The sequence below is a fragment of the Idiotropiscis lumnitzeri genome, chromosome 11, assembly GCF_059441095.1.
Source record: "Idiotropiscis lumnitzeri isolate Australia: NSW breed Sydney's pygmy pipehorse chromosome 11, RoL_Ilum_1.0, whole genome shotgun sequence".
Lineage (NCBI taxonomy): Eukaryota > Metazoa > Chordata > Actinopteri > Syngnathiformes > Syngnathidae > Idiotropiscis > Idiotropiscis lumnitzeri.
Window position 1 is genome coordinate 12,786,131 of NC_142401.1, and position 24,465 is coordinate 12,810,595.

Sequence of the window (24,465 nt, forward strand, 5' to 3'; positions counted from 1 at the left end):
TCTCCTTGTTTATTAATTATTTATAACAGCATGACTTCATTTCCAACCATATTCAAAAATGGGACATGATCGTCAGAAAATATTAGAGGAGCAACATTAGATACCAGGTTGAAGTTAACTTTAGAAGAGGACTCATGGATGATGATTAATACCTTGGCCAACGTTAAGATTCAATTTGTACGCGGCAAATGATAATTTGAAGTGGGAATGAGTCAAAAAACAAAAACAGACAAACATCTGCTTTCTATCTATTAAATTAGTGGTTGTCAGTTTTTTAAACACCAAGTACCAATTAACCATAACTCTCTATGTAACACAATCGTGACCAACATAAAAATATAGCACTAGCATAATAGGCTCAAGTGTGAACCTTGACTATAGGGGGGTCCACTGTACGCCCGAAAAGTAATATTATTGTAAGCCATTGGGATAAGAAAAAAAAAAACATTCAATTAAAATGTATTATACACAAGTTAAATAAAAATGACGTTGCCTAAATAAATGAAAGCAAGTTGTTAAAGATTAAGTGTCAATGTATTCTACGCAGGTGTGGATTTGCCAATATGAAGTAAACATTTCTGACTGGCAAACTTGTTCAAATGTATTCGCAAATCCTTTGAACATATTTAAATCAGTGCTGTCAAGTGATTAATTTTTTTAACTAATCACAAAAAATTCCATGATTAATCACGATTGATCACATTTTTCAACTAATATTTTTTACGAAGCTTGTAACAGATATTTACTTGAATAATATCTTGGAATTGATGCAAAATCACCCAATATGAAGTATATTTGATTCAAAGACTGTTCTAATAGCTTTCTTGGATTTTCGAATACGATCTAAATGGAGACATCTTTACAGGCATTTTTCTTCGAAACATTTCTCACAAGCGCCACACTCCTACAGTGTTGGTTTGCAAGGCCCAGTGGTAACTGGAACACGATGTTTTGTTCTGAGGCGTGATAAAGATGTACAGCTAATATGGCGCAATATTTGCAAAGTATGGCAATTATTTTTTTAAGTAAATCAAACTGAGTTAACTCATTTAATCCCAGATATTTTCATGAGAGGAAACTAATACGTATAAATACGTCTTCGGGAGGCGGGGACTACATTTCTTCATGTCTTATGGATTGAATGAGTTAATTGAGTTAAAATATTTAACCGAGTTAAATATTTTTAGATTGATCACCTGAGTTAATGTTTTAATTTTAACAGCCCTAATTTAAATACAATCAAACGAGTTTGCCAGTCAAAAATGTTTACTCCACATTGGCAGTCCCCCACCTCCATAGTAAGGTACTCAAGTCAATACAATAACTTTAAGAGTCTAGCAGTTATTTTTAATACCACTCGAGGGAGCTCACGTAATTAAATGGCTAGGAAAGTACTCATTTAACAATCTAGTCGTGTGTAACAGCGACAACCTGAAAAAGTAACTCGTATTTCGAAACTGAACGGAAGATTATTGCCCAAGAAATGGAAATTGTTCTTGAATCGGATCTCGTCAGATTGTGATGTTGCATCCTGGTAATCCAAACAGCCAAGTTGAGGTAGGTTTTCTCATTTAACATTTTATGTCCATGTTTCATAACATTACCGTCAAAGAGGTTGAATGATTGACAGCACTTCAGCACAGCGGCCTCTCACTTTTAGCTGGGCCATATGGTCTGCCCTCGTAGGCCCAATGTTCACGATGGCGACCGGAATCTTTCTATCGCTGGCTGCCAGTAAAAATCTGTATCCTGAGTAGACCTGTGGAGGGCCACATAAAACACATTTTCACATGTAGACAAAATAGTTCTGTTAGAAAAAGAAATCCCCAGAAGAGTCACAGAAATAACGTGACAAAAGTAGCAATAAATCAACATTAAATGAAAATTAGCCGATGAAAGTAAGACATTGCTTTTGAATTGTAGTTCAACAGAATTATTTCAAAAGAAAAAAAACTCATTAACAAAAATGTTCGCACTAGAAACGACATGTTCAACTAAAATGTGCCCTCTAATTAGTTTAGTCAGTCAGCTGGCCTATTTGAATGGTGACAAGTAGTCATTCTGCTGTTTGGTGACGGTGTACTACACTAAACATGGACCAGAGGAAGAGGAGAGTTGTCTCAGGAGATTAGAAAGGAAATTATTGACAAGCATGTTAAAGGTAAAGGTTCCAAGCAGCTTGATTGAACAATTCTATCCTCGTATAATAACTACAGAAAAAAAGTCTTACTTTCTGCACTGGAGTGACACTCACCTGCAGCGATGTACCGATGACGAGCACTGCGTCCGACTCGGCTAATTTGCTGTGCACAAACTGCACTGTGTCTTTGTTCACCGTGTCGCCAAAGAAGGTGACCTCAGGCTTCAGTATCCCTCCACAGACCTCACAAGAGGGAACCCTGAAATGGAGAGCCAGCTCGTCTTCCAGAAAGACATCCCCGTCTGGAGCTACAGCCCCGGCCTGAGCCCTCCAGTCGGGGTTGAGCTCAGTGAAACGCCTCTGGAGCACCTCCCTCGCCGAGATACTGCCACAGCCTAAACACACGACCCTGAGGGTAAAAACCAATGTTAACATTAATCAAGTTAAAATGTTCTTAATTTCAATGGAGACAGATGATTTCAGATAACAGTGTTTTGAGTTGCAAGCATGGCTGGGGAACAAATTAAACTTGTGGGGGACAAGAGGGCAAAACAACAGCGGACTTGCTCCTTAATGACAACTTGAATGGTCTGCAATGGAAAGTAAATGACATGTTAACCTATTAAAATATGTCAGGAACAAGGATTATTGTCAAGGAGATGCTTGGTCACCTGTGGGCACAGCCGTGGAGTTCAGTGAGTCTTTTCTGTCCTGCCTTTGAATGGAGCGCATCCACATTCTGGGTGACAAGCCAGTGCAGCTTGCCCCTCCCCTCCCAATGCTGCAGAGCCCTGTGAGCCGCGTTGGGCTGATGTGAGGAGAACTGCGGCCACCCCAGAAAGTTCCTCGCCCAGTAACGCTGACGGGACTTGGCGCTGCGGACAAACTCCACATGCTGCATGGGACGTCTGTCAGTACGGGCGTACAGGCCCACGCCTTCCGAGCGGTAATCTGGGATCCCTGACTCTGTTGAGAGACCAGCGCCGCTGATGCCAAACAGCCGCGTAGCCCGGGAGACAAAGTTTTGGATCATCTGCAGGGATTCTGTGTCAATGGAGCCGCAATCAGGGACGAACATTCCAGCGGGGGATGTGGATGCCCTCCTGGAAGATGTCTTGTGCAGTGCTGTAAATCTGCATGGCAATCTCATCTGCATTGGGAATATAAGAAATAATCACTTAATTGGTCGAAAAATTCTATGCATTTACATTAGACATAATGTCCTTTGTTCTTCTACCTTTGTCAAAGTTTTGTTTTAGTTTATAATATAGGTTGAGCTTTTTCTAAATTAAGCGCCTGGGCATTTTGCCCTGTTATTGCTACAATAAATGATATACAATTTAACAAATTATTTTAAAAATCTTGTTCATAAATACAGGTGTTCTTGGTGGAACGTACATATACGAGGTAACACACCTTTACGCAATTTAATCATATTGTTTCATTTTAACAATAAATTAAAGGGCTAGTCATCCTCTTTTTTTCATAGCTTGCCTTATATAGTGTACATCGCAGTGTTATCTTACCTTTCAATCTACGTGGTGTACACACCTCTAATAATCTGATTCAATTAAAAACAAGACGTACAGAAACGTAAACACGGAATAGGCTAGAAACGTCTCCAAAGGAGCGAGTTTGTGACTTATGTGACTTGTTAATCACCTCTGGAAAAAAATCAAATAAACCCGGAATCATTCTCGTGTGACATTGAAGACAACCGGAAGTCAAAAGATGCAACAGTAAATTGCAGCGCAATGTCTTCTGGGACATGTAGTCATATCGTCGAACGCATGCTCAAACATTAAAACTAAAGCTTGGCATTAAATTAACGTTATATTTTTTTGTTTCAGAACAATAAGTTTGAATTTAACACCAATGGAGTTGAGAGCAATGTGAAGCTCATGAGAGGTTCAAGAAAATTGGACTGTAACGGTAATTCTGTTGGCATCACGTCAATGATTAAATAATGTTTGTGTCTCAAAGAAACCTACTTTGGGATTTATTGATTTCAAGAAAAAATGGAAGATTACAGAAGGAGACACACACACACTCACACATTATAAGATGGCTGCTACTCAGTAGCGTCAATGTGCTTTTATTCACTGTTGGACAAAAAAGACAGCATTTTTAGTAAATCCACAACAATTGCAATAGGGAAAAAACTTAACTGAAATATTTAAGAGACAATTTTGCTTCTTTTTTTTAATTGATACTCCAAAACGTATTAAAATGATACAACATTAAAATAATAAAACCCCTGCGATTCCTTCATAGAGTGACCAACAGAATCAGATCTTCATATTACACTGTGGAAGAAAGCGAATATATTGGATTGATGAAATGCTAACGGCAGACGCGTGGCATGAGACAACCAAACTGCTTCCTGTCATTGTGTTAAGCGTCACGTTTACATCTGCACTTGCCGATAAAGAGAAGAAAATCCTGAGCAGTCGAGGGCAGCTTGTAAATGTTGAAGCCTTTCTGCATGAAAACGCATCGTCAGCCTTCGTCTTCCAAGTTCGCAGGACAGTTTCTCGATGCGCTCCTCCAACTGTCAACACACGAAATCATAAACTGAAAGGAATGTTTGGTAATCTTCTCTGCATAACCAACAAATGTTGCTTACCTCCTTCACCTGCTGACAAACGGCTTTGTTATCCATTTCCTCATCTTTTCCACTGGTCTGCAGCCAACTCTGCAACACATCTTTCACTCTCTGCCAGAGCCTGAGCAGCCAAAAAGCCTCCAGTAAACAACCAAGTATAACAAAACAAAACAGAAAAGCAGGACAAATGCTGTTTTGAGCGCCCACCTGAGCTGTTTCCTGTCCTGCTGGAAGCTCATCATGTCCTGCTGGATGCTCATTAGCTCCTTCATCAGTGATGACGTATCATTTGTCGACACTCCACTCGGTTCACTCGGGTGTATGTCTTGACGAAGCAACGCGATAATTTTTATATACTTTATAAAATCCGGACAAGAGAAAGTTAATGTATATGTACCTGAAAGTGATGATGGAAAATTTTCTAAATTGGGTCCCGCTGTTGGGCTGAAGATGCTGCCACAGCCCATCTTGGACAAACAAGAAATAGAAAGGGGGTTGACTTGATGGTAAATTTGTGTATCAAAGTCGAAGTGATGATTATTACCTTGTTTTCAGTGCTCATGAAAGCAGTGGGAGGCAATAGCGGCTCACATGATGTCTGAGGTGGGTTCAGGATGGAGACTGGAGATTTCAGGGATGACGCACGCGTGACTCCGCGGAGACATGCGGCGTTGAAAGGGATGGAAGAATGATGGGGGGCTGAGGATGACGTTGCATGACCTGTCTGTGAGGATGAAATGCGCTGCCAGAGTTGTAGGTTTACTCCAGCAGATGTTTGGGAGCTGAACACAAGAAACAAAAGCATTTACTGCCATGATGCTGAATAAATAATTGCACGGATCAAGCACTTTTCAGGATCTTGAGTATGATGTTTTGTTTTGTTTTATTTGGGAGGGTCCTGTTACTAGATAAACATGAAATGCTCCAGATAATGTAACCGGGCACAGTTGAGTGCAGTTAAATTGTGTTTTTGCATAATATACTTGTCTGAAATATTTACACTTCAAAACATGAAATGTCTGACAAAATCAAAAGAAAGTATGTCCTACCCATCATATGGTAATGCTTTCAGTGAAGGCGCAAACAATTCCTCGCAGCGACGAGGCTGGCGTCGCATAAAGGGATGGATTCTTGAGAGGAAAAGGCAACATGCATAAATTTGTCAAATAAATAAATAAATAAAAAACTAATAAGGTTTATACTCACAGCTCGGTGTCGTCTGCGTCACATTCCCCCGATTCAGATGGAGAATCAGGCTTCAAATCAGGACAGAGGAATGTCACCGTCTTTTCTTGTGGTTTGCATAGAGCCCGCTGCTTCCACCTCATGGCACAACGCGTCACCACCCTCTGAATATGGACACTTTCCTACAGAAAACAAGCAGAGTGGTTGAAAGGGGCACATTTAGTTGAAGAAAGCAATCATGAACATAAACTCACTGGTTCTTCATCTCTCTGCATTCCAAGCTCATGAAGGCCCCCAATGTTATTTATGTTTTCACTGTTTGTCACACCCGCACTGTGCGGCTCATTTTGGTCCACCTGAACAGCTTCCAGAGCCTCCGTATTCTTTTGGCGCTGCGCTGTGACCCAGAGCCTCCATGCATACAGCACCTGCAGTAGGTTTTCAAAAAACAGCTGTCAATGCTGAGTTTTAAAGCAAGAAGGGAAGATGCGGGTATGTAGTACCTTGGCTTGAAGAGTGAGGGCCCAATGCCAGAGTGCCTGCTCTGTCTGCTCAGACGCCACGACTTTGAACTGGAAATGTCGCAACATCGGACATAAGTTTAGGTACACTTGCGCAACCTCATTTATGTGATTTCTGTCTTAAAAATGTTGCCTAATGCCTTTTTTTTTTAAACACAAATGTGAGTGTGATTGTTGTATGCTTTAAAAGTCTTGTTCTTTCTTATACGAAACATTATTTTTTTTTTAGATTTAATGGTCTTGACTGTCGTGATCATCGTTACAAGTTTCATCACATGCGTCATCACCATATTGTCATGCAGCGGAGAATTGTGCCGTTTACTCGAATACGTGCATGTAGCTGGGACATCTATCTTACCTTATTCTTGAGGCATGTACGGTGATGCTTGTTCCACGCTCTCAGCGCTTTACTCAGCAGTTTGGAGTCATAATGCTTCCAGGCTTTTTCTGTGTCTAATCGTTCCCTCTGCCGCAGCTCCACTAGTGATAGAACAACAGCATAAGAATAGTCGCAAATGCACCCGTCCTATTGGAATACTTTTTATACAGGATGATACTTTAGTTTTTTGCTGTATTTTCAGTTTCAGTCATCATCAAGCTTGAATTAATACGGTGATTGCGTCACTTAAATGACCCTTTTTGCTGTCGCAAATCCATCCGAATGCACACATCCACATTTGTGGACAATTTTGAGTCTCAGATGAATCCAACGTGTACATTTTTGGAAGGCCAGCTCAGATTCGAACCCCAAACCTGTGTGCAACTGTTCTTTTTTAACATTTCAAAGCATTTTATGATTAATGTATGGTTGGTTTCTTGCTTCCATTGCCTGCTGGTCACCCATGGATATTTTCCCATTTAGTATTCTTGCCTTCATTTAAAGGACCGTGAGCCTTGTTGAGCGCATTTCTCTTCTTATGGTGGTCAGACATCGAATACTTTGCTTCTCCTTTCTGTGCCTGTTTTGGGCAGAGAAAGTCAACTGAGAGTCTTAGTAGTGAGACCCCCCTCCCAAGCCATAACATTGTCCTTAAAGCAAATCAAGGGGTTGGGTTTGTTCACATGAGCAACTTCTGACGCCTCCTCCTTCTTCCTGTGCTCTTCTCTGACCCACTGCCTCCACCCGTATAGAACCTGCGGCAGGTTCCCCAAAAACACTTTAAGACAGCTATCCTCCTGTATCTCAGATTGTGGTTTGGTGCAAATGGGGATGAAGCAGGTTGGTGATACCTTGGCTTGAAGAGTAAGGGCCCAATGCCAGAGTGCTCGTTCGGTCGGCTCAGACGTTTGGAGTCTGCACTGGAGCTGTTGGCAGATAATATACGCATAACAGGCACAACATTCGGTACAGTAATACACTCAAATTGTATCAATACAAGAGCTGTATTAGAAATTTTCCATTTGCAAATATAATAATGCTCAGTTGATAGCGTTACGTTCATTGTGGTTGTGTGTGTACAATTACACTGATATGAAGATACTGTTAAATTAATGGCTCTATGTCAGTGAGAATTTAAAACGGTGCATCATTACTTTTCTAAAAGCATCATTTGCATACGGCTCTTGCATCTCATTGTGCAAATTGCTTTAATACTGAAACAGATTCATTGTTATGTTAACGTTATTTGTGTATTGCATGTACCTTCCAGGTCACGATGGCAATATTTTTTTCACGGCATCGCTGAAACAAGAAGAACTATTTTTACACATCATTCCACCGCAAGTATATCACGCAGTTTGATATGAGATTTTAAAAAACACTAACAGTTGTTTTTACATATAAAAATGCAACAAAAGATGGTAGCTGGAGTGGACAAGCAAGCACCTTTTTCCAGCTATCCAATGCCCATCTCATGCAGTGTAGATCACCCTGACTACAAGCCATCTGCTCATCGGCCCTGACAAACAAATAAAAATAATCCATCATTATTATTTAATGAGAACAAAAAATGATTGTACTATGCTGATACATTACACTAATATTGGAACATTGATATATGAAGGGTAGTTTATTACTTATCATATATTTTCTCAATCAATCATAAACCCATCCATTCATCATTTCACCAATATTGTTATTTTTATTATTATCAACCTTTGCGCCATTGAGGTGTGACCAAGCCATTGCTGGTAATGATCTTCTGACGGGTTCTGCTTCTCTTCTCCCTTCTGCTGCTCTGTCCGTTCTCTCCAACGAGCCCAGGCTCTCTGCACGCGGCTTTGCTCTTCGTGAAGAATGGCCTGAAGAAAATATCAGCGGCAATGTTTCAAAGTAGTGTTCACATAAGAAGGCTCAGTCGGTGTTTTCAGGTGGTTTATAAAATTACAAAAAGTGACAACATACTATTCGCAGCAAGAGCATCTCATCCTTGTGTTTGTCGGACCTTTCCCGCCACGTGCACAACACCCAAGTGGAAATGCGCTGCCTAAAAGACAAAGAGGGTGACAAATCCTTTTTGTGCTCTGGACAGGATTAATAGTGTGAGAAGATGGCTAGTGAAGAGAGGAGAAAGGCACTCACTTATTATAGACATCTGCCTTGTGTCTCCTGTCTTTCTTCACTCTTCTCTGCAGAATATATTCACACCAGGAGTTGAAATAATAAGCCAAACAGTGTTCTGAAAACCAAACATCAGCTCGCCACTCCAGTTCCTGCACAGCAGCACACAAACAGCCGATAAACTGCCTTGACTACTCGACAATTCCCAGGAAATAGACGAGCATCGCTCCAACATCCAGTTCTCCGTGACCCTGAACAGGACATGCGGTCTCGGAAACAGGTGCATTTGAATATATCAATATTCAAAATTAAATACCTGCATGCATCTTTGCTGTACAAGTTTCCGCCTCCAGTGGTCAAAAGTGTGACGCAACAAGAACGTCCTGCAAAGGGGGAAAAAGAGGATCAGCCCGAAGGAAATTCAGGACATGTTTACACCAAATACACACGAAAAAGGGAGCATTTAAAAGCACCTGTAGCTTGTCAGCGCCATGTCTGTCAGAGCTTGGAGAGATTTGTCTTCAGCCTCCTCCACTCTGTCTTTCCATAACCTCCAATGCTTATTTATGAGCTATGTAAAAATACAAAAACACAACATATCGTTAACTCAGTTATTCACAACCATGGCATGATGACAGACAAGTGTGCTGTAGGAGATCATCAAATATAATCATGGTAACCTGAGCTTTTTTGACACATCAGGTATTAATTCTTTAATTGTATATGCTTATTATGGTGGTGAAAGTAGTTTGCAGTGATTTCGAGAAGTTTTTTCTTATATTTTTGTCATGTGTCACATAATAAGGAAAAAATGTATCTCATTAGATTGTCCAATTATAACCAACCTAATCTAGTGACTGATGAATGTCGTTAACGAGCACAAAAGTGTCAAACACTCACAGTCTGGTTATGATGCTGGACCGCTGTATTTTTATTCAGCTGCTTAGCTCTGTTCTGGGACACGTTTCGAGAAAGCCCCTGAAGTGCAGCACACTGCAAGAAGAACAAAGAGTCATCAGTCCATTACATCTCACTACTCGATTACAATGGCTTGACTCTGCTAATGTGACCTTCAGGTGATGGTGGTAATGTAGACTTGCTAGCTGGCATCTGTCTGCTTTTTCTTTGCACATCTTCACATCTGCTGACAAGCTCAAGAATCTAAAAGTAGTGGTAGGGTGAAATCTGACATGAAAGCAGATATTACTTTTAAAAGAGGATACACGCCTTCCAGTGTAGCAGGGCTCTGCGCTGAGATACACGACTCGCCAGCTTCCCAGTGGCTGTCAAACGCTCCTCTTTGCTCTGTTTGCGATGCCACTCGCTCCTCCAAACTCTCCAGCTCAGCCTGATAAGGTTAAGACGGGCGACGTGCCTGGCGACACCTAAATGACCGAGTGAGTGAAAGATGAGTGGCAAATCTTAACGGAAACTGCACAAGATGTCTTTATGACTACCTTTTAAGTCTTTTTTGTTCTGACGACCAGAGACAAAACTTAGCCACACGTGCAGTGATTTCTTTTTCACTCCACTGCTGAAGTGAAGAGACGCTTTGGATTCCTTCTCTGTCTGTGAACAAGCAGCGGATTGCATTTTATTCCATTGAAGAAAGTTCTTTAGCAGAAGATAGTAGAGTTTGTTATCACACGCAAGCGAGTTTTTATGACTTTATCCCTTTTTACACCACCATCTGTAATAAAATGCATGCATTCTCCACACTGTGGTTGTACATTCTGAATGGAAAAATACATATTCATGTCGAATATTAAATTAAAGCTGAAAGTCTCCAATCAATTTATTCAGTTTGACGTCATATTAAAAACATTTGAATGCCCAAATCCATCAAGACAAGACTGTTATGTTAAGAAATGGTGAATCTTCACCCTGCTCTGGATATTCACCGCCCCGTGCTTCAAGGCTTGGTCCTCCATTGTCTGGATGTTTCGATGCTGTTGAAGCCTCGCCTGCCACAAACACCATGCTGACCTGGATGAGTTAAAGAAAACAATGTGTTATTAAAAATGAAACCTCGCAGAACAGTGATCAACTGATCAGATCAACTTTGACATACTGCAGACTTGTGCGTCTATGTTGCTCTCGAGCAAGCTGAAGTGCTTTGCATTTCAGTCGACGCGTTTGAATGAAAAGCTCCCACTTGTCCCAAACCTGACGCATCCGCCGCCTGTCAGCTGGTAAATACCAACATAGTGGTTAGATTTGAGAATGCTCTCTCCTGAAAGATTAATCTTCTTAATAGGATGTGTCAAATAGATACCAAATGCTTGAGCTTTTTGCATTTTGCTCTTCTTTTCCACTTGCAGTGACATAAATGTTTGCCATCTTTGAAATGTCACGTAGAGCAGGTAATACCTTGAAGAAAATCAATTCGTTAAAAAGATCAGTTTGATTCTTTCATTTGGAGTAGGGTAATATCTCAACAACCGACCTGAAATGACACTCAGCGCGTATTGAAAGATTCCACTCCCTCCCGCATGTCCACCACTCCTCTTTCCATACCTCAAATGTTCTTCTCAACAGCACACTGTCATAATGACACCTGTACATTAAAAACAACAGAATGCAAAAATAAATGATGTACAGAATTTGTTGCTACTGCCACGAATTTTAAATTGATATAATTGGTACTTGGCTTTATGATGAAGGTTTCGACCAAAGGTTTTCTGCCGCCATATGTTTAGGAACTTTCTTGCCAAATATCTGCAGAGAATAACGACGTTACACATATAATATAGAAAAGTACAGCAAGAAAGTTTGCACCTTATTCTTAGCTCGTTAATTCTTCCACATTTGTCCCAGCTGTAGCCAAGTCCTTTTGGGACATAACTGCTTTGAAATGGACACTCTTTGGTTTCGACACTAAATCTGACGCTGTGTAATTTGCGTTTTTGTAGTCTGCATGGTTTTTCCATTGTTGCCAAGACTGTTTCCCACGGCTGTACGTCCACGGTGTGACTTTTGAAAAAATAAAATGCAACATCGACGTAAGTCGTTATTTAAACTGAGAATTCATTAATTGAATCGAAAAAATTCCATTCCCGACTTGCTTGTGTCACTTTGGTTAACAACCGCGCGTTTGTTTTTCCGTACCACGTGACAATGAACGAGGAACCGGGGTTGGTTTAATTTTTATTCCTCGTCAGCGGAGGTGATTCGATTTTGTCTCCTTAAGCAATATCGAAACACCGAATGGGGATGCTTGTGACCCGAGTTTACAAATCGAACACACCCCAAAGCAATGAGTGGCTGTCCAAATATTATGCCTTGTCACAAATTAAAGGTTTGCATAAATGATGCCAACAGCTTTACAAATCAATTTTGATTAATTTTTCAAACCAAGCCTTGTACATTCGTAATAAGTAAATTACTGCTGTAATATGAAGTTTCTCAATGATACATAGTAAACGTACCAGACTATTTCAAATTCTACAAAGGCGCGCTGGGCACTGTCTGAGCTTTCTGAGGACCTTCTTAAAGCGGCGATCAGAGAAAAATTGCTGCTACGACTCAGAAAATAGAGAGCGTGTAGACAAGTATTTCAGATTATTATAAGCATATTCCAACTGTGTAATTATTTCAAGTGACCCTAGTACAGTCCGTTGTCATAAATCACTGCAACAAGTCGACCGGTGTCAAATTTGGTGGGTGGGCATTATCCCATTCCCCCAGCTAGTTAGCTGGCTAGCTAGCTAAAGCGGCTAGATTAGCTAGCTAGCTGACATACGTGAACTACAGGTCAACCACATTCACATTCAGACGTCATCCCGGGTAAGTAATTTCTCTGAGAATGTGGTACATTTTCAGACAGCTGTAAATTGTGTACTCGGCATGCGTTTTTAATTAAGTTACAGACTAGATTGTCGGACTCTTAAAAAAAAAAATCATGCACCGCACTCAGAGTGTGGTATTGATTTGAAGTTTTATTAAATCTTCTTTCTACGAATTCATGATCCAAAGCTTCTATTAGTTTGACAGGTTGCAGTTGTTACTTACCGCTGATGAGTCTTCAGGCTGTAATCAATTAACTCGTTAATTGGATAGCATCGTCAGGTGGATTTCAGTGCCTGCAACGAGAAGACAAACTTTTTACCGTCGTCTTGGTCTCTTTTGTTCACCACTTCCACGTCAGGATTGTTTGCTGATGTTGTTGATTGACCACTGACCACCAGTTTTACCGCATTAAGGCAAGTTTATTCGTCGAGCACCATTCATAAGACGGTGAGGAGGGAATTGGCGTCCTAATATATATATATATATATATATATTTTTAACATTCCATCGAACTGAATGTATTGACTCGGTTTTGTTCCAAAACAGTTAGCACGTTGGTAAAATATATAATCAGTGTGGGGATTTTTGGGACAGCCCGATGTAGTCCGGTTTCCTGGTCCTCATAAGAACTTGAGCAACATCAGTCTGGAGTGGTTACAGATGCTGTATTTTTTTTCTCAATACCCCTTGAAGTTTGCTAGAACAGTTAAATTACTGAACATTAAGATGTAAACTCGGTTTTCTATGTATAAGATCTTCAAATTTAGAGGTGTTCTACGGATCGTAATAGGCAGACTTTGTCAGGGTTTTTAAAATCCAGTCCGAGTCACTGATATCAAGATTCTTCTGCTTATCATATGTCAATGACAGCTAGAGCCAGTTCTGACAGGCTCATGTTGGCCCTATATTTTATTAGTGTGATTTGATGCAGCTACCTAGTCCTTATTTTATTTTGAAATTATCCAACCTTCTTCCCCCCCCACCAGTGGATTCATTGCTTTGGTCAAAGCTGTGTTTCTGCCATGGACGGTGACGCTTGTGTTGAAGAGAAGAATGGAGGTGATGCTGCTGTTGCCCAGGTTAAGAAAGAACCAGCAGCAACAACTCCACATAGATATACCAAGGTGATTGAAGGGAAAAAGTGTTTTCATTTTTGTTTGATGTATTAAAAAATGTAGCAATGTTAAATGTTTGTCAATATTTAGGAGGAGCTCCTTGATATAAAAGACTTACCAATCTCCAATGAAAGGCCAGACTGTCTGTCAGAGAAATATGACAGGTAAGAATGTATTGCAGGATGCACGGGAATCATGTGTGTTGAAGTGTAAAGCATTGAGTTTTTGAAAAAGAAGGGGGACTAATGGGCAGCGCGGTGGTGAATGTATCTGAAGTCAGAGGTCCTGGGATTTTAGCTCGGGCCTTTCTCTGCAGAATGTGTTTTCTCCACTTACTGACTTTCTCCTCCTTTACATAAATAATGTAAGGCTAATGGCACGCTCTAATTGCTCATAGGTGTGTATGGTTGTGTTATCTACATGTGCAATTTGATTGGCAGTCTCATCCAGTGATTCCCAGGCAGGGGGCCTTTGCACACTAGTGAGTGTGCCATGTAAGATCGTCAGGGGGGAAATTATCCCATGTCACTTAATTTGACTGAAAATTATATCTTAAATGTATTATTAATTGATATTAAAATGCTCTTGCTGTAGATGGACATACAACAAACCTCTATCCCCCATTTATTCAATCGAATAAGTCATGGTCTCCTGTCAAGTCTGCGTTGTCTGTCGGTCAAGTATGTATTTTATTCTAATTTCTAATCTTTTTATGCAGTGACGGCATCTGGGACCCTGAGAAGTGGCATGCCTCTCTGTATCCCACCTCAGGGCGTAATTCTCCAATGGAAGGTTTTAAGAAGGAGCATTTGGATGATAGAGTTCCACTGAAACGAAGAATCCCAGGTACTTAACATGGGCATCAATATATACTCATGACACACTGACAAATGGTGCAACTACCAAACTAACGTTTGTGATGGGGCCCTGGGTGGGGAGGGTTGGAGGAAATCATGCCAAACTTGATTATATATTGTCTGCTTTTGTCATTCCTTTCATTCTATGAAAATTGTTCATACTGCTACCATAGTTTACTCCCAGATACCAGTATCTATCCTGACAAACCTTTGTTCAACTTAAGTGACCACTATGAAAATTATTTAGAAATTAACCATACCTAATGCATCCTATTAAGCCAAAAGATATTTGTTTTTGAATCAGTAATGTTTCAAGCATTGCGTGCAAGGCAAAGAACTACGCGTAACTCAATCGTCGAGTATATAATGTTACAGATTTATTAAAAAGTGTGTAACGAACGCGGAACCACATGCCGCACTTAAAGTATGACTCTCTCCTCTCCCCCGCTATGCCGTATAAGAACTTGAGCACCTCCAGCAGTGATTCTGTGCAACTACGACTGCATTTAACTAGGTAGCTATGCCTAGACCCCAAAAATGGTTTTGTCGAATAGTCCACTGGTGAGACTGCTTTAGAGCGCTCTGTAGTTGATGGTGAGTACACATTCATTTTTCGAGGTTATGATATTTGATTTGGAAGTTGTGGTTTCAGCACATTTAGCAGATATCCTTACAGTGCACTCATGAGACGAGTTTTAACCCCCCCAATCCCCAAAAAGGTTTTGAACCCTCACTTTATATACTTTATTTACCCCGCCCCTCCCTGTTTATTCACATTTGTCAAGGTTAACATTCTTCTGTGTTGTCAAATTTACAAAATATTTGTAATAGTTTTTGTGTGGTCCTTTTATTTATTTATTTTATTTCTTTTTTTATTCAGATCCTCGTGAGAGGTTAAAAGAGGACGACTTGGATGTAATACTGAGCCCACAGCGTCGCAGCTTTGGAGGTGGATGCCAAGGCAATGCTGCGCCTGCACTCCACTCCTCCCAACCTATCAGCCCACTTGAAAATAAGGAGAATGAGACTCTCCGTTTTGGAGGGTCGCGAAGAATTGGAAGTGGTCGTATCATTGCCGCCCGAGCCTTTGAAAGAGAATCCCGCCTAGAGAAGGAAAGAGAACGGGATGTCAGAGACTTCAAAGACAAACGATTCAGGGTTGGTTCTCATTGCATTCATTCTAAATCAGGCTCACTTAGTTGTTGCTCATAGTTACTCAAGTAGACGTATAGTTATTGGGATTTCCTTAATTTTTAAGAACAATTATAAACTCACACACACACACAACCACCCGTACCTTGCAGAACAGCAACGTGATGTGTTTTTATATACCCTATTCAGTATTATTTTCCATTGCACTAACTATTCTCTTATTTGTCTAATTTATATATTTATCTGAATTATTGTTGTATTGCACTGGAGAGCGGAGCTCTCTAATCTCGTTGCACACTTGAGTACAATGACAATAAAGGGATTTCTGATTCTGAAAAGTAATGAGTATAAAATGACTTTATGTGTAAAAGAAATGCAAAAAATAAGGTAAAATAAGTCATTTTCTTTTCGATATGCTCTGTTAGACCGTTAGACCTTTTGCGTCATTGCGGTACTTTAGGTAAATAACGGATGACAACAAAACTGGCCGAAAGTAGCTGTTACTTGCCAATATTGGTTAAGACAATAATATAACAAGAAATATCTACAAATTGATTTAGCAAAAGTCAAATTTCAAACTCCACACAGTCCACCAAACGAGCTTGTAACATTGAATCGCAGTCTGCTGCACACCCATAGCAAACAGTAAATTTGGTATTGGCTCGTGCTCGTACAGAACTAGGTATTGCATATAGGCTATCAATAAATTAACTCATAACATTTGTCTTAAGTCTAGTTGTCTCACTAACGCGACATCCCTTGTAATAAAATCTCCCTTTTTTTTTTTGTCTCATGCAGAGAGATTTTGGAGACAAACGTGTGTTTAGTGAACGGAGAAGAAATGACTCTTATGCAGAAGAGGAGCCTGAGTGGTTCTCCGGAGGTCCTACGAGTCAGTCGGAGACAATCGAGCTCATTGGATTTGATGATAAGATATTGGAAGATGATAGACGCAAGTCCAGGCGCTCAAGGAAGAGGACAGAGTCTGTGAAGGAAGGCAAGTGCAAATGGTTAACAATTCTAACTTGTGAATGGACCGCAGCGATGTTGTTAGTTATGATTTGGTGTATTTATGTGAATCCGTAGAATGTAATGGACAGCCGGAGGAGCAGAACGTGAGTCTGCGGTCTTCAGCTGATCAAGAGGTTCCTCACCCTGATGTGCTGCCAGAGCAGTCTACTGGTGACTTCGACTTCAACGAATTTTTCAATCTGGAGAAGACCATGCCAGGACTGGCGTCTGTAAGTAATGGGATGCATGGAGGTGATTTGATGGCCAAAGGTGTGGAGATCACAAATGTGGTGTCACTGTTTAGTCATAATACATAAAAAGCCTTCGTATCACCACTAAATTATACTGATATTTGTTTTTTATTTTTTCCTTCTTCTCTTTCCCCTCTGGGCTCGAATTAGAACATCCCTAGTAAATAATAACCTTGACTGTTCTGCCTTGATCTGAGGTGGTGGTTGCTTCATCACTGAATGTTTTTTTCCAAATTTATGCCCATCACAACAGCTACAGCTCATTCATCAAATTGACCCAATAATTCTATTAGTGTTCAACCCGAGTGCGCATATTTTGTCGGTGTTTAGGATCTTGCAATGTGAGTTGCTCTCGATGTATTGGACAATTGTCTTGCTCTTTTGGAACATTTTGTGCTGGATGAATAATGAATTAAATGTTGGAAACCAGCCTAAATGTAAGTGCCACTCCAGCAGTATTCTTTACCTCTGCTTGTGTTTGGGGTTTTTCACTGTCACAGTCTCGGTTTGTCTTTTTAGATGATAGAGGATGTTTTAGGGGAAGGCCCTGTATCAGCAAGCCGCTTCAGTCAGTGGTTCTCCAGCAACTTGAGCCCTTCAGGCAGCCACTCCAGCAGTTTGAGGTCCACTCCGCATGAGGAACTGGAAAAACTAGCAGGTTAATTCTTTGTTTTCCTAACTCCCGCCAGTGCTGCAAAAATTCCAGTTTATACAAAATTTTGCAACTCCCCCACCATCCTCTTTCTCAAGGGTTTGAAGCCCTTGGCACATCCTCTGGCCAAGGGCCTGCTCCATTTTTCACACCCATTCAATCATCAGAGTCCAAGGAGAAGGTGGACATATTGGAGCTGTTGCACAAGGCCAAAGTAGACCTGAAGCCTCTTCTCTCCACCCTCTCTCTCAACAAGGCTCGCCTACGAGAAAACAGTGAGTGCCACTTTTGGCCATACCGTGCATTGATGGTAGTCATAGAAATGTTTTTTTACACTCTACGCTTAATAGAATTGTAACATCTCCTTTGACATTTTTGTTATTGTAGTCCAATTTGACTAGGGGTACGTTTGTAAAGCGTAGGTTATTTCAAGGGTGAGGCGGATGTTGGCATTTGGATTAAATGAATTGTCTTCATTTTATTTGATAGCTACTCAACTCATTATGCAATGCCGTAAACTTAAGCATTCTAAACTTCTTTTTTCCTTGGTCCCAAATCCCACGTGGTCTGTAACTTAATCTCCCCACTCATTCCGGTTTGACTGTATTGTATATTTGTCAAGCTCATCGGAGTGACTTGCTTTATTTTTACCATAGCTCACTCTGGAGCAGTGCTGTCCCTGGAAGAGGTGGAGGGGGGAATGAAGGGCATGAAACTGGCCTCAGAACCACCAGCGCAAAAGGTAGCGCCTCCGCGGCGAGGAAACGGGACGCCCTTCATGGCTGAGCACTTAGAGGAGGCTTTAACGGGTGGATCCGGTGCTCGTCCACGCTTGCGTGACACAGATATGTCGGCCTTTAATAAACTGGTCAGCAGCATGAAGGCAAGTGGAACTCTGCCAACTCATCCTAAAACCAACTCAAGCAATGTAAGTATTTCTCAAGTAAATGTTTGTATTCAACTAACAAGTAGCAGCCTAATGAATGCTTCACTCTTTCAGAGATGGCAACACGTAGTTTGGCAACAATATACGTGATGGGCATAAATTTGCTTCTCGGTGTGAATTTTCATGGTGTGAACATTATGTCACTCCTTTATGCAAGCGAAGCTTGTGCTGATGTTTAGGACAATGTATGCATTTTAGACCATTGATTTTCACCCTTGAGAATTGGCTGGCCCGAACTTAAAGCTGGATCCATCGTTTTAGTTTTACATAAGGAATACTTGGACATATTGTTAATGCGTAAACACTCTTCGGTGGGCTACAATTTGAATAGATTCCCAAGTAACTCAACTGCCTTTCAGACATTTGGCCTTATTTGTGCTAAGATTTGTCTGTCATACTCTAAAAACATCTGCTTTAAGCTTCGCATTGCATGCTGATTATTGGGATTGTCTTTCCCTTCCTTTGCGTTTTCACAAATTCATTCTCCTTGTGTGTAATTGCAGCAATCATCAGATCAATCTGCGGTGGCACTGACTGAAGTTCCGATGCCTCCTCAACAACCAAAAAACATATTCCAGGTACTTGAGATGACAGTGGTATGTCCTTTCACAACAACCTTCATTAGATTGAACACCGATTCTGAAGACTTAAAATTGTGATGTTTGTATTGCTGGCAATTTTTATCCAGCCCATATTTATGTTATGAGCAACACCTATCTGAGTTTTGGTGTAATATTTCCTGAAAACGTGTTTTGCAACGTAGGAGCTCTTGAGAGGGCCTGCTCGTAGTCGCTCCCCAGTGCTACTTGGCAACCTTTTGGGCAACTCTGAGGTCTCCGCTCCTCCCAGCTCTCTACATGGCCTGCTGCACAAGGGTCCCTCACCACCTCTCTTCCCTCAAAGGTCACCGTCACCTGATTACTTCAACAGTCGCTTGCAACATCCAGCAGGTAATTAAAAAAGGTTCCAACATCCCGTTTGTTAAGTAATGATTAATTCATGCAATCAAAATGCCTTTAAATCTCGTTACTTGTGACCTAGGAGCACTTTCAATGCTTATTGTATTTTTCAGACTATAATATGCTCCAAAGTACAAGTTGCACCAGTCATTATTATTAAGAAAACAAATGTATGTACGTCTCTGGTTAGAAGTCACGTTTTCAGGGGAAATTTATCTCGCAAAAACAAAGAATAGTAGAACTTTGACTCGGACACAAAATCTTTGTTTCCTAATCATGGTGTTGTTCAAATGTGCCGTTGGAGTGCAAGCTGCTGATTGGTTGATAACGGGCTGCATTCGGATATTAATGTGGGGGAGCATGCTCTGCCTCTCTGAACAGATTGACTTGTGTTAGGAGATAAGAGTGAATTCCTGAACACACCCAGTGTTGCCGGCAATGCGCAAGTTCCATTGGGATGACACTTCTGCAAATAACTACAGTGAACTTTTTGATTTAAAATAGTTTATCTTGACTAAAATCCCTTGTCGCATTGTGACCAAATAGTAGGTGGGTTATTACGCCTTTTGCTGCTATTAATCCATATTGTGGCATTAGGAAGCCGCATGCTAGCCATACATCACATTTGTTGCTGTGACTGCTATTACTACTTCTCCTGCTTCTATTATCATTTGAACTGCTGAAAAATTCAATTACGGATCAAGGATTAGGGGTAATAATTTACAAACTGCACCTGAGTAGAAGTCGTGGGGCCAGATAAACAATGAAAAAGTAACTTGTAGTCTGAAAAAAAACATTTTTTTTTGACATCCTGTTGTTTTGAACATTTTTTGTTTCCTCTGGGGGTATAATAAATGCATACATTTTACAGCAATGACTTTGAAGAGGTTTGTAGACATTTTTGGGCGGTATCCTCAGAACAAAACTGTTGATGGGTACTTTCTGGGTCTTCCTCTGTTATCGCAAGGCTTTCCAGTTGGTGCTCAGCCCATGATGCCTGATCAGTATGTTGACATGCGCAGGTCGATCAGCCCTGCATCTGCAGCCCAGCATCAGGTATCATGACGTTTTCCTTAGTGGAGAAATGTAATTAATTTTTTCTTTTTTTGCGCTTGTCTGGGCTATACATTATGTACCATTTGTTTATTGGATGAAGTCTCTGACCATCTTTTTTAAATTTTTTTTATGTATTGTTTTGAAGGGTGAATGAAACTGTAGTGATCATTCAACTTGTTTTACTTTTTGCCAGATGAGGATGCTCTCAATGCCAGTGAATCATGCAGATCTTGAAGCACTAGCATTTCAACAGGACCTCGCACTGCATGCCCATCACCAGTTCCCATCTGGCTATAACAGGATGCCACAGGACAAATCTTTTAGGAATCGGTGAGTGATTTATATCATTTAGCTTAAATGCTAAATTCTGCGGTACTTTGACTTCTGAATGACCCAACTCGAGCTGCACTGAACATCATGAAATGGCAAATTGGCAGATAGATAATTTTGAAAAAATTAGGCAAAATGTTTGCTTCAAGCTGTTTATTTGCACGTCAGTTGAAATTTACTTAAATACACTTCAGTAGAAGTTTATTAAATATAAAAACAAAGAATCTTAAACAACATAACCTAAATTTTCTTACGAAAGACTGCTTGCTTCATGCTAGCACACAATTCAAATTGCTACAGACAAGCTAATGAAACGACCATAAATGTTGCAGCAATTATAACCCAATTAACATTTGAACACAAGCAGTAGCAACACATGCGGACAGCATACAATACTCGTAGATATTTCTTCTGCAAAAAAAAAAAGCATGGCATTAAATCGCCTTCCTTGAGTCTTCAGTTTATCAAATCTTGGCATATGTAGTCTGCCCCCTGGTGGCCAACATGCACGCTCCACACAGGAAGACCGGAGCCCGATTCAAACCCACGACCGCCGCACCGAGTTGTCCATCATACCGCCCTAGTAGAAACATGTTACCAAAAAAATTGGTTAACTGTAAGTCAAAGCACCTCTGTGTACAAAAGTGCTGTATTTATTCATGTACATAATCAACTATGTGAAAGACTAGTAAGTTTTACTCGCTTGCTTAGTGGTTTGCTTGTTTCAGTCCACAGCGTCTTAACCGTTCCCCCGGTCCAGGCCCCCAGTCTGCTGGAAGAAACTCACCAGGCGGTGCAGTCACCAGTATGGTAAGCTCATTGTTTATCCTCCCTGCCCCAAAATGTTGATCCCATAAAAGCAAAACATAATTTCTTTTTCCTCTTGCAATAGTTGTCTCCATCATTTACACCTACATCCGTTATCCGTAAAATGTATGCAACTAAAGAGAAAAGCAAAGACGAGCCTTCAAGTCGTTTAGAGGCCAAAGAGGAGGCTGCAGCGCACTCTCAAGATGGTACATAGCCTTCATTTGCCTTAAATCTGAATTAGGGATGACTCATTTAGACCATTCCTCTGATGTTTTGCAGAGAACAGTACCCCCAATTTACACCTGGAATCAATCGAAGGAAATTGTGCTCAGTCTGGTAGTGTAAAGTCCTTCTCTCAAACCTTACCAAGCAAAGACCAGGAACGACTCAAGCCCCTTTCTGCTGGACACCATACGCCAACCACGGCACCGCCAGGACCACCCTCGACTTTCCCGCGTTCCATCTACCCAGTACCTCTGCTATCCCATGTACCAATGGTGCGCCCGCCTCCTCAGCTCCACCCCAGCGTGGTTCAACGAATGCTGGCACAGGGAATCCAACCCCAACAGCTCGCCCCAGCACTGGTCCAAGCAGGTAAAGGTTTGCCCTGAGTATTTTGTTTTTTTTCTTCACATGATCCATCCACTCTAAAATTGTGAATGCTATGCCCCATAATTTGAACAAGTCTAAGTCCGATTTGTCTTTCTCAGGTATATACCCGCCACATGTTGACCTTGCACAACTTCAAGGCTTGCCCCCAACAATACTGGGCCAAACCTTGTACCCTCTCAGTGCAACAGGAGGGCATCCGCTTCTACCTCCCAGAGCAAACAGTCAGATGCAGCTGGCAGTAATGCAGCAGCAACTCCAGCAGCAGAGACAAAGTGAGTAAAACCAAATATTGTTGTGCATTGGGGCAATTCGAATAAACTGTTTTACAAGAACATGCTAGTCGTTTAAAGAATAAAGGCCACAGTTGCGGAAATTGTGAATAACCATGTATTTTGACGATTATGCGTTTAGACCAATTTATTTTAAACAATAATTCAATACCAACTGGCAAACTGAGAATATAGAATTGAACCCGACCTCATTTTGTTTTAGCTTTTTGAAATTAGAAGGCTCTCCTGTGTGCTTAATGTCAGAAGTTGAGTCCTGAATTCTGCCTTCTGGGTATTCCGGTAAATAGTGAGGGCTCTCAAATCTGCCATTTTGAAGTCCGGCAAGATGGTCATTATTGTGGATTAGTTTCCCAAATTAGCAGCGCTCACCTAAGTATGAGTAGCTCACTGTCGTTTAGTTTTATTCAAAATCCATTGTGTCCTGTACTTTGGGCATTTGTTTTAACTTGGTTCTCTTCTCGTAGTGCACCAGAGCATCGCAGGGCCACAGTCTCAGGGCCAAGGACCCCATCGGACGAATGGCCCCCAGCGACACGCAAGTCCCCCTCCAGGCCTCGCCAAGTGGTTTGGATCTGATGTTCTGGATCAGCAACTCCCCTCCATGCCGGCCAAGGTCATAAGTGTAGATGAGTTGGAGTTCCGGCCCTAAGCAACTTAATCCTGAGGTGGACTGTGATGAAATATATTTTCCCTTTTCTCTCACTGATCGGTGCATTTAAATGTGAACTTTAATTTGAAGCCACAGCACACACCTGGACAGTCTTCTTGACTCTAACCCTGAAGTCAAAGCTCTTACAGAAAATGTAAGTCGAGCAAGGGAGATGTTACTGCAGCTATTTTTTTTTTTAGTTTTTTTTTTTTGTTTCCCCTTCGTTTTGTGTCGTCCCTCTCTTTTTGTATTGGACTAGTAATAAATTTGGGCGTAAGTTATGTATATTCACGATTGTACAGATGATGGGGACTCATCTCGGTCCCCCTGTATATAGCAATGGTTTCTTTTTCTAGGCATAGGGGAGGTGAAACTATAATGTTTAAATGCTGTTAGACCGTCACTAAGAGCTCGTAGCACTCCTTCTTGTAGACTTTGGTTTTCCTCGTGAACTGCACTGAGAGCCACTGCAAGCGATGGATGAGGTTTGGCGTCTACTCTTCCCTGGCTGGTGGCTCAGTTTGATCGATGTGGCAAGCAGGATCATTTCAAGACTACTCCAAGGGACTGCTGGTTGTGCCTTCTGTGTATTTGTTTTGTTTTCCTTTTAAACTGTATCCTCTCCCATCCAAACTGCCACAAGAGGAGGCAGTCTTGCAAATTCTGGAAGTGTCTGGATTCAGTTTGTTGTGCTATTAAGTTATAAAGCACAGATAGAATTAATAAAACTTGAGACAAACAGTATGGAGTATTTAGTGTTTATGTATGCTTTACTGTTTTGTTTAAGCGAAGTCACTAATTTTGTAAACTGAATTGGCTTCAATGTGGAATTATTTTATCCAGGTCAATGTATTCTCAGGGAATTGAAACAATTGCAACCATACTGTTCTGGTTGTCTTGGACATTTCACCTCTCACCTGAAAAGACTTCACTGCAAGAAGGCTAGATTGGACTGTCCTAGCCTGAGTGTTGGTGTGGAAGCTAAAGTAATTAAAATTGGAAGCATGCCACATTATCACAAACGACAGTTTACGT

The 24,465-nt window shown here is 41.0% G+C and overlaps 3 protein-coding genes across 7 annotated transcripts; 1 reads left to right on the plus strand and 2 right to left on the minus strand.

Moving 5' to 3' along the window:
• Positions 1 to 9: 9 nt before the first annotated feature.
• sirt4 (sirtuin 4) lies at positions 10 to 3,876 on the minus strand. Its single transcript, XM_088308386.1, has 4 exons — positions 3,667 to 3,876; positions 2,812 to 3,290; positions 2,255 to 2,549; positions 10 to 1,759 (listed from the first exon to the last, which is right to left on the minus strand). The coding sequence occupies exons 2-4, from the start codon at positions 3,288 to 3,290 to the stop codon at positions 1,607 to 1,609; spliced, it is 927 nt and encodes a 308-aa protein (XP_088164512.1). The 5' UTR covers positions 3,667 to 3,876; the 3' UTR covers positions 10 to 1,606.
• Positions 3,877 to 4,203: 327 nt separating this feature from the next.
• sfi1 (SFI1 centrin binding protein) lies at positions 4,204 to 12,049 on the minus strand. Its single transcript, XM_088308920.1, is given in 30 exon segments — positions 4,204 to 4,691; positions 4,767 to 4,866; positions 4,953 to 5,070; positions 5,143 to 5,212; positions 5,290 to 5,527; positions 5,795 to 5,875; positions 5,952 to 6,358; positions 6,434 to 6,502; positions 6,810 to 6,931; positions 7,323 to 7,397; positions 7,456 to 7,585; positions 7,682 to 7,809; positions 7,985 to 7,988; positions 8,088 to 8,132; positions 8,277 to 8,349; positions 8,547 to 8,692; positions 8,796 to 8,877; positions 8,973 to 9,103; positions 9,268 to 9,334; positions 9,425 to 9,522; positions 9,852 to 9,944; positions 10,022 to 10,092; positions 10,175 to 10,336; positions 10,409 to 10,520; positions 10,835 to 10,937; positions 11,023 to 11,140; positions 11,227 to 11,321; positions 11,398 to 11,508; positions 11,598 to 11,669; positions 11,730 to 12,049. Coding segments are annotated over 30 exon segments (3,417 nt in total). The 5' UTR covers positions 11,882 to 12,049; the 3' UTR covers positions 4,204 to 4,547.
• A 371-nt stretch (positions 12,050 to 12,420) lies between these two features.
• Positions 12,421 to 24,174, plus strand: eif4enif1 (eukaryotic translation initiation factor 4E nuclear import factor 1). Of its 5 annotated transcripts, XM_088309978.1 has the most exons (20): positions 12,421 to 12,737; positions 13,099 to 13,153; positions 13,727 to 13,864; positions 13,946 to 14,019; positions 14,574 to 14,701; positions 15,593 to 15,870; positions 16,663 to 16,861; positions 16,951 to 17,105; positions 17,646 to 17,784; positions 17,877 to 18,053; positions 18,435 to 18,706; positions 19,228 to 19,302; positions 19,488 to 19,674; positions 20,651 to 20,739; positions 20,933 to 21,069; positions 21,798 to 21,879; positions 21,962 to 22,085; positions 22,159 to 22,473; positions 22,590 to 22,763; positions 23,246 to 24,174. In XM_088309978.1, the coding sequence occupies exons 3-20, from the start codon at positions 13,763 to 13,765 to the stop codon at positions 23,428 to 23,430; spliced, it is 2,892 nt and encodes a 963-aa protein (XP_088166104.1). In that variant the 5' UTR covers positions 12,421 to 12,737; positions 13,099 to 13,153; positions 13,727 to 13,762; the 3' UTR covers positions 23,431 to 24,174. The 5 variants fall into 5 exon arrangements, with proteins under 5 accessions (XP_088166104.1, XP_088166105.1, XP_088166107.1 ...); XM_088309979.1 differs by lacking the exon at positions 13,099 to 13,153; XM_088309980.1 differs by lacking the exon at positions 12,421 to 12,737 and having other exon boundaries at positions 12,817 to 13,187.
• The last annotated feature ends 291 nt before the right edge of the window (positions 24,175 to 24,465 follow it).

Excerpts from the sequence above, each read along its gene's own strand:
- eif4enif1 (XM_088309978.1), top strand. The coding sequence starts at position 13,763 with ATGGACGGTGACGCTTGTGTTGAAGAGAAGAATGGAGGTGATGCTGCT. Across the intron at positions 17,785-17,876 it reads GGAACTGGAAAAACTAGCAG|GGTTTGAAGCCCTTGGCACA; the intron begins GTTAATTCTTTG and ends CTCTTTCTCAAG. Across the intron at positions 19,303-19,487 it reads AACCAAAAAACATATTCCAG|GAGCTCTTGAGAGGGCCTGC; the intron begins GTACTTGAGATG and ends TTTGCAACGTAG.
- sirt4 (XM_088308386.1), bottom strand. The coding sequence starts at position 3,290 with ATGAGATTGCCATGCAGATTTACAGCACTGCACAAGACATCTTCCAGG. Across the intron at positions 2,550-2,811 it reads CTCCACGGCTGTGCCCACAG|GGTCGTGTGTTTAGGCTGTG; the intron begins GTGACCAAGCAT and ends TTTTACCCTCAG. Across the intron at positions 1,760-2,254 it reads TCATCGGTACATCGCTGCAG|GTCTACTCAGGATACAGATT; the intron begins GTGAGTGTCACT and ends GGCCCTCCACAG.